Below are 9,435 nucleotides of genomic sequence, written 5' to 3'. Positions count from 1 at the left end.
TTCTTACAAATTTATTTTTTTGAACAAAATAATTAATTTTAAATAAAGTAGCCTCTTTTTTTTAATATGAAAAAAAGACCAAACAACTTTTTACTTAAAAGAATAATTGACAAACGAATTATTTATAAATTTTTTTTATCAAGATTTAGTTTTGTTAACTTATATATAGTTAGGACTTTATAAAATTATTTTATCTGTTGTCTGAATCTAATCTTCAAAACTATATTTGTTGTATCTAAAACCATTCATTTTAAGTTTAAATAATACACTTGTTTGCATGAGAAAAAGGAAGTTCTTCTCGTTTTGTTACAATTTTTATTATTATTTTAATAATAATAATAATAATAACTTTATTACTATCTTACAAAAATACGAGAGGTAAATACAAGATCGTTTATATTTTCACTATTTAATATTAATAAAACTATAATATTGTTCGCTTATTAAACTGTTATTTACAAAAATTGTTAAATTACATATATAATATTTTATAATTACATAGTAATATAAAATTGCTTTTCATTAAGTAACTATTTTTTTAACATACCCATTTGAAAAATTAAAATTTATTTATTCCCCCCATGAGTACCTTCCTTCTAATACAAAACCAAGTTCCATTCAAAACTACCTACCCCTGCTTCCACTCTGTTTTCACCATCGAAGATCTGGCTACCTTCACCATTTATGATTTTCTTCAGATTCTACTTTCCATATGATGAAGCACTGCGCGTCCCATGGCAGTCGACTCAATCATTGCGGCATTGGTTGATTTGATTTTATTTACGTGAAAGTTTGATTTTTTTTCATCTTTCCCTCAAAACCCACCAACCACTCCAACACGTTGCCACGTTGCTTTCTTTGGATTGGTGGGTTACCTTCACATTTTGGGTTTGTTTGTGGGTTATGGGGTTTTTGAGGGGCTTGTTGTAGACTACGTTGTATTATTGTTTTTGAAGATGAGGAGACTGAAAAATGAACCTTCCAATTCAAGGAGGTTTAGGTTGTCTCATTTTCTGGTTGGTGTTGGGGTGTTATACTTGGTTTTTATATCGTGTAACTTTTCAGAGTTTATGAAAGTCGTGTCATCGTTGAGTGGAGATGAGAGTCGCGATGGAGTTGGATTGGATAGGGTGGCAGCTATTGTGGACACTGATGATGCAGATTTGAGCAAGCCTTTTGTTAGTTCTGTTTATAAAGATGCATTACATTTGAGGTTAGTGGATGATAGGGACCAGGATGCTCCCTTGAGGCGAAAGGAGGAACCAACGAAGGAGGAAGATCATGACCTTGTATCCGTGAAGCATATTCCCCAGGGATATGGTAGGATTACCGGGGAAATCTTGCGGCGAAGCAACGTGACTGGTGATTTTTCTGTGCTTGAGAAAATGGCAGATGAGGCTTGGATATTGGGGTTGAAGGCTTGGAAAGAATTGGAGCAGGTTGATAACAAGGAGGCTGGAGAAAGAATTGAAGGAAAGACCGAGTCGTGTCCTTCTTGGATATCAATGAGCAGGGAAGACTTGTTGAAGGGGGATGGCTTGATGTTTATTCCTTGTGGTCTTGCTGCTGGTTCTTCAATCACTGTGGTAGGGACACCCCATCACGCTCATAAGGAGTATGCTCCTGTGCAATCAAGGTCGAGGTCCACGGGGAAAGGTGATGGATTAGTATTGGTTTCGGTTTCACAGTTCGTGGTTGAATTACAAGGGCTAAAGTCAGTGGAAGGGGAAGATCCTCCTAAGATTCTTCAGTTGAATCCTAGGTTAAGAGGGGATTGGAGCAAACGACCGGTTATTGAGCATAATACTTGTCATCGAATGCACTGGGGAACATCTCAAAGATGCGATGGTTTGCCATCTGAGGATGCAGAAGAAATGCTTGGTATGATTTTATCATGTCTCATGTTCACTTCGAGCATGTTAAATAGGGAAAAAAGTGTTGCAGGATAGAGTTGCATTGTCGTGATGTAGAATGGGAGGAAAACAGTAAAGTAAGTAGGCTTAGTAATCTTCAAATTGATGGAATAAGAAGATGATGACAAATGAGCATGAACATAAGGAGTGCCTTGTTGCTTAAATAATTAGCCGAAGAAAACAGCAGAAATAATGCTTATACTTCAAAAGGAATTAACAACACTTGTTCTCATCGTAATTATACGGTTATATATACTGGTGCAAGTTTGGATTAGTTCTTTTGTGTTCTGAAACGTCTTTAATCAAAATGTTGCAGTGAGAGGTTTTGGCTGAAAAGCTGTTTTTGGTTAACATTTATCAAATCCTAACACACTTAGAATCATAATAGATGCGAGATTGTTGTTGCATGAGCATCTTTTATACATAAGGTTACATTTGCAGATTTTGTTGACGTGGATATTCAAGGATGTTATGACTTTTGGCTATCAGGGTATATCCTTGATTCGGCAGCTATCTATGATCAGTTTGTAAAATCATTACGGTTAGGATTCCAACTGAGTTTGATTCCCATATTGAATATGAATGAGTAAAGATGAACATTATCTAAGAAAAAAGAAACACAAATTCATTGTCTTAAGGTTTTGAATTAAAATTTATGTCTTGATCTCTTATAAAATTTGCTTATAGCATGACATTCGGTCTAAAATAATTATCATAGAGTTCCATAATCATTTTTTAACTGCATAATTTTTTTTATCTTCTTGGTGGGTGTTAATTTAATATATAAGTAATTTTTTTGTCATGCTTGGCAGTTGATGGGTACAGGCGATGTGAAAAATGGATATTCAATGACATTTTAGACTCGAAAGAGTCCAAGACAACGTCATGGTTCAAGCGATTTATAGGGCGTAAGCAGAAGCCAGAAGTGACCTGGCCATATCCGTTTATGGAGGGTAGAATGTTTGTCCTTACATTACGGGCTGGTGTTGATGGATACCACATCAATGTTGGGGGTCGCCATATGACTTCATTTCCATATCGGACAGTAAGTTAGTTAATACACCACAGAAGTTTTCATCTTATGTTCCACTAAAGATCTTGATGGAGTGAAATTGTGTGATTAGCTTATTCATATCAATCATTATTCAAGGGAATGAGTTTCTTAATGTTACTTTTATTTTACATATTGTAATTGGTTGAAGGAGAGAACTATTCAGGGAAAATTGTCCTAATGGGTTGCACTTGATGATTGAACTTTTATTCACAGCCCGATTGCAATCAATCACTGGAATAATTAAGGAAGTAATTAGGAATTAATCAGAAACGATGTTACGGCCTAATTATTAGCAACTAACTTGTGGCCTTAGTAACCAACTAATTGAGATAATACAATATTCTAGCATAAATAGTAATACTAATATTTAATATTCTAACAGAATTAAAAAACATACCAATTTCATAGTGGTGCCAAGGGACCATGTACTACTACTTGGATCTGGAACCTACATGCTGACGCTCGATAGAATTTTGGTCTATGGCAAACCCACGGCCACATTATAATTTATACTGATGATGTCTTTCTTACCATTTGTCTGAAGGCCAATCTTGCATTAAACTTCTAGGATAATTGCACTTAATTTCTGAATTCTATAGTGCTCTGTGATTACAAATTATGTCCAGCTGATTTTTCTTTCCACTTTATCACCAGGGTTTTTCACTTGAAGATGCTACAGGATTGGTGGTTAAAGGGGACCTTGATGTTCATTCAGTTTTTGCCACTTCTCTCCCAACTTCAGATCCAAGTTTCTCACCTCAAAGAGTACTGGAAATGTCAGAGACCTGGAAGGCCAGTGCTCTACCTAAACATGCTGTTAGACTTTTCATTGGAGTTCTTTCTGCATCAAATCACTTTGCAGAACGTATGGCAGTTCGAAAAACATGGATGCAAGCTGCTGCAATCAAGTCTTCGGATGTGGTAGTACGATTCTTTGTTGCATTGGTAAGCCTGCTGCCTTTTCTTTTGGGCGTAGAAGTTATCTATTTTAATCTGGCATGAGCATGGAGAAATGCGTGATACCATGATGCAAATTGGTTTATATAGTTGTGTGGTATTATTTTATTTAGAGTTTTATTGTCATAATAAGGTTATTGATGATGTGGAATAATTTATTGTTACCTGGGTATTTTATTCTGTTTTGAAGTATCTTATGCCTGCTTAGAATAGAGTTAACTTACTTTACTAAGATATTTGGTTTTGTTGCGTTTATAAAATATAAATTTACCTTCAATGTAATATTTGAGACATTGTAATTATTATGGGATTGGATTTCCTTCAATCAGAGAGACGGGGAGTTCTGGTATTTGAGTTGGAGGAACACTTACAAGATGAGTATTTCTTTGGTTTGTTTATTAGGGGAATACCTTATCTAGAGATCACAATTTGATTGTGCCATTATACCAAGAATGTTGTTGAACACTTGAACTGCTGTAAGATTCATGAAGAGAAAAACAACCTTGGGGGGTCATTTTGTGGAAATTATGGGTAAAAGTATGGACTTAAACCCTGAAAGAGCAACGTAAAATTTTTGTTTGACCTTTAAGTGGGCCTATTGTAACTTCCAATTTGATGGCCAAAAAGCTTTGGCAAATTGAATGTGGAGTCTAGTTATTTTAATTGGAAGCTTTTTAATTTCAAGAGCTAGGATCTGATCCATTCACCTGGAAACTTAAAGCAAAAATAAACAGCAAAAAGTCAGTGAGATAGAAGGGATCTTCAGTTTTTTATAAAATTCTCACTTAACAAAGGTCAGTCATGATTTATTGGTTGTCTGGCTATAATTTTAGCTAATCTTTGTTTGAAATAAATTGAGATATGATAGCCATACCTGACTTGTAGGCTGCTGAAATTGATTTTAGAAAGTAAAAGAGAAGATGAAAAGTTGTCTAGGATCAGGTTTCCTAAGGCATCGCATACATTTAGCTTCATAGAACATATACTCAATTTATGATCCACATTGGCAATGGAGCCCACCGAGTTCAGTGTATCACTAGGAATCCAAAGCTAGTTATCACCTTAGGTATTTTGTGCTTCACGAAGCTCTTAAAGATTTCAAGTTCACGGAAAGTTCGATTTTTCCTATCTTCATCTTTTCGTATAACTGATATACATAGTTTATATTTGCATGAGATTTGTGTTTTGGTTGGATTATACTTTTTGTAACATTGGTTGGTTTATGGGAACTATTATTGCTTGTGCAAATTACTTATTTTATATGTGTAATCCACCTCTGTATTGGTTATTTATAATATAATTGTTATTATACTGCAAATTCCGAAGAGAAAATATAATAATGTAAATAAATGTAGTTATATCGGAGTTCTATGGAATATAGTGCAATTTGTAAACAAATGTTTTTCAATTTAACCGGTTATGTTATTGTTTGCAATTCAAAGGGCTCTCTGTATAATTTTATTTATTTATTTTCACTATTATTCTTCTTATTGATATGATATAGCTGATTTGTCTGTGTTTTGTACCTGTTATAATTTCTAAACATCAACATGAAGAATCCAAGGAAGGAAGTAAATACGGTACTGAGGAAAGAAGCTGCTTACTTCGGTGACATTGTCATTTTGCCCTTTATGGACTGCTACGACCTTATTGTGCTTAAAACCATGGCTGTCTGCGAGTTTGGGGTGAGTTCATTTCTAAATCTTTAGTTAGCTTGTGTGCTTGTCTTCTATTATTTGCAGATATTGGGGTAAGTGAAGCTAATATCTCTCAGCTCCCTAAAAATGTGCAACTCTTATGGCTCCCACTCATTTTGCCTCTGTCTCAGGTTTTTTATAAGCCAATTTTCTTTCATGCAGATTCAGAATGTGAGTGCTGCATATATCGTGAAAGTTGATGATGATACTTTCATTAGGGTGGATACTATCTTAAAAGAAATCGAAGCTGTACCCCGGAATAAGCCCCTTTATATGGGCAATCTCAATCTGCTACATCGCCCTATGAGAAACGGCAAATGGGCTGTTAAATATGAGGTATTATAGTTGTCACATTTAGTTAAACTTGTAGGTAACATGAAAGTGTGTACATTTCTGTTTGCTTATTGAAACGATAGTGTTCCAGCATTTAGTGAAGCTTATCAATAGGGATTAGGTATTTTGTTACAATCCTTATAGGCACGTGAAACTTGTTTTTGCTCAAAAAAGGGTCTTAAACAACCCGACGGGGTAAAAAAAAATGCTGTGCTTCTGCATTGATACCTACGTACCAGTACCACCAACTCTATGGGACAGACAATGAAACCATAGGTTGAGTAATTGATACCTCTGTACCAGCTCCATTTAAATCTTAAACTTGCAACTACCACAAGGATGTATCTATGACTACATTTTAACTGGAATTCAGGGCCCTGCACAATACTGTTAGACTGCTACTTTTGACCCATGTGTTTCTTTTTGTGTATTTGATATACTAATGTGAGAAATGTTGCTAGGAGTAATATAATAGAATGCATGAATGTTCCTGAGAAATTATTACTCAGTTCGAGCTTACTATGGTTCTGGCCGATCTCTATGCGACATGTATTCATTTTTTTCAATTTATGCAAAAAACAAAAAGTAATAACACACTAATGTGTCAACATGCTTCCTCTTATCTTGTTGAATATATTAATTGGCACAGGAGTGGCCTGAAGAAGTATATCCTCCTTATGCAAATGGCCCTGCATACATACTTTCCAGAGACATTGTTACTTTCATCATATCTCAACACAAGGAAAGGAGGCTGCGGGTTTGTTACCAGAAACTTTATCCCTTTTGATTTTTCATCCTGCAGTTCCACTGTGCTATCAGTACACAGTTTTGATTGATGAAACATTTTGATTCTGGTGGCAGCTCTTTAAGATGGAGGACGTAAGCATGGGAATGTGGGTTGGGAGATTCAACAATACGGTGGCAGCGGTTCAGTATTCCCACAACTGGAAGTTTTGTCAGTATGGATGCATGGAAGGCTACTTCACTGCACATTATCAATCACCAAGGCAAATGGTCTGTCTATGGCACAACTTGTCAAGAGGTCGTGCAAGATGCTGCAACTTCAGATAATTTGCTGCTGTATATTTTAAACTCTTGTACCTGCTTCATATATATTACTATTGGACAAAGTTAGTACACATTCAATTCGAAAGAAAATAGAATTTAGCATGTTCTTCATACTATTGTATTTTTTCTTTTTGCTGTAAATAATCACCGGGCTTTTCAAAGTGTATTTGGTTGACTGCAGTTTTCAATTCTGTTTTGGAGATATTGTAGATTTTTTATTTTTTTTTAAAATTTGTTTCCCGTTTTGGTTCAAGAAGCAACTTGAACTTTTACATATTTGACTCATTCACAAAGTAGATGCTCCCTTCGGATAATTTACTCTAAAAACACAAAATTACAAAAATAATAGTTTAGACCAAATGAACCCAATTATAAGAATATTAATTAAAACAATAGATTTATTTATTATTATAATCCAATAATCTATGATTAAAGTTATTAAGTGTGAATAAATATATGTTCATCATCCACCTCGACAAAAAAGTTAACTAAAAAACTAGTGATTTGTTCTGAAGGTGACGATGATTTCTTCATGCACCTCCATGTATTTCTTTTTTCACTCCATGTTTTAAAAAATATTTAAATTATTCTTTGATATTTTTATTATTTTTTTCAATTCCAAAATATGAAATCTGTTATGTATTCCAGGTTGTTCAGAATACAAATTTATAATTGTATGTTGGATTGTACGTTAATTTTGTACTCTAAATTGTACAGTCCAAATATTTTCATAATTTTAAAAGTAAGGGGATGGAGGAAGATATTTGTTCTTGCACTTCATTAACTTCATGGGTGGCCACTCAATTATTTTAAATACATTTTCCAAAATATATGCATTCTGAAAAATTCACTCGAATCATTCCACAACAAAGAGATCATTGCAAGGAGGAAAAAATATTAAAGAAAATACTTGCGAGCACTGTTGATGCACATTCATACTTCACTATATTCTTAAAAGCAGGGAATAATATTCAGCACCCTTGTCTAATCTGTAGACTTCAACAACAAAATTTGAGGCTGTTGGATAATTTTTTAATAACAATTTACCTTTAAAAAAGGAAATAAAAAGCACATAGCTGAATAATATTGGTGTATGATGATTGATAACAATGGGTCCACTAAAGAGATAAAATAGAATGGGGTATGCGACCTTTAATCTACTTCTTCTTTATCCTTTGTCCACCGCGTTTTTCTGTTTCAAAAACTCAACGTGTATGGTCCCTCAAATCTCACCCTACCACACTTTCTCATCCTCCTTTCTCTCATTAACTCACCAACCAAACATAATAATTCGATAAACTAAACCCACAAACATGCCACAAAAAATCTCAAAAATTTTAAAAAACAAATTCAGAATTACTTTCGAAATATCAACCAATGAAATCTTTAAATCAGCAAAACTCTGATTCATGCTTTGAGAAAATACCAGTCTAGCTTTTCTTTATGTGTGGGACCAAACAGGACAGCAAAAAAGACAGAGAATTTTTATTTTTGGTGAAAAAAAATCTGGTTTGAATGGTCTTAAAGTTAGGTATGTGTAGCATAACAGCATTTGCATAGCTTCCCTTCTTATCCACATTAATCCATCTGTCGGCAACACATCCATGTGCCACCTGTCCCTTGAGTCACTGACACGTGTCAGCTGGATACGCTGTTTCCTTAGTGTTAGGGTAAAAGGCTACCCCTCGTCGACAACGTGTCTGTGTGTGAGTGAGAGAGAGAGAGACAACAAACTCCCCGGTGGTACAAATCTGGAACTATAATGTTACCCGTTAACTGATTTTATCCATATTCCGTGCAATTACCATAATACCCTTGCTTTCATCCCTCTCTTTGTCTTTTCTGGCAACTACAAAAGAAATATCATGCACGTTATCACCCAAATCTCTTGTCCTTTTTTTTTTCAAATCAAACTCAAGTTTTATATGTATTATGTAATGTAATTATGATGCATACTATAATGGGTAATGATGACACAAGTATGTTATATATTACAATTATATTTATACTAATTTATTAAGCAATTTGCTCAATTTGGAATCACCTCATACACTCAATTTTTTTTTAATAAAAAATCTCCTACTTGCTTTTCATAAAACTACTTTGACATTTTTTGCAGTTTGTTTTATTTTTCAAACATGTTTGACTAATGCTAATGAGTTAGTTATTCTTTAAACAATATATTATGCACTAAGCACGTGAAAAATAAAATTCTCCCTTTGGGCACTGTGACTGAAAAAAGTTACGGTATTTATAAAGTAAAGTGTAGAAAAAGTCATTGTTTCATTTTGTATATATAAGCATGAAATATTGGACGATGTTTCCGATAAAAAAAACACTTTTTGATGGCCACACCACCTAGTAATCTGCGTTTTGCAACTATTAAGATGAAGTGTGTTGGAGTTATTCATGA

General features: G+C 34.3%; 1 protein-coding gene across 1 annotated transcript; it reads left to right on the top strand.

Annotated features, from left to right (window-relative positions):
* The first annotated feature begins 598 nt into the window (after positions 1 to 598).
* On the top strand, positions 599 to 7,202 carry LOC137832407 (hydroxyproline O-galactosyltransferase GALT2-like). The gene is made up of 7 exons (XM_068640562.1): positions 599 to 1,881; positions 2,726 to 2,958; positions 3,622 to 3,912; positions 5,481 to 5,609; positions 5,784 to 5,957; positions 6,604 to 6,711; positions 6,816 to 7,202. Exons 1-7 carry the CDS (start codon positions 957 to 959, stop codon positions 7,023 to 7,025), a joined length of 2,070 nt encoding a protein of 689 aa, XP_068496663.1. The 5' UTR covers positions 599 to 956; the 3' UTR covers positions 7,026 to 7,202.
* The last annotated feature ends 2,233 nt before the right edge of the window (positions 7,203 to 9,435 follow it).

Source organism: Phaseolus vulgaris, chromosome 6 (assembly GCF_000499845.2).
Source record: "Phaseolus vulgaris cultivar G19833 chromosome 6, P. vulgaris v2.0, whole genome shotgun sequence".
NCBI classification, from domain to species: Eukaryota; Viridiplantae; Streptophyta; class Magnoliopsida; order Fabales; family Fabaceae; genus Phaseolus; species Phaseolus vulgaris.
Note: the sequence above shows the minus strand (reverse complement) of the source record. Positions and strands in the feature narration are given on the sequence as shown.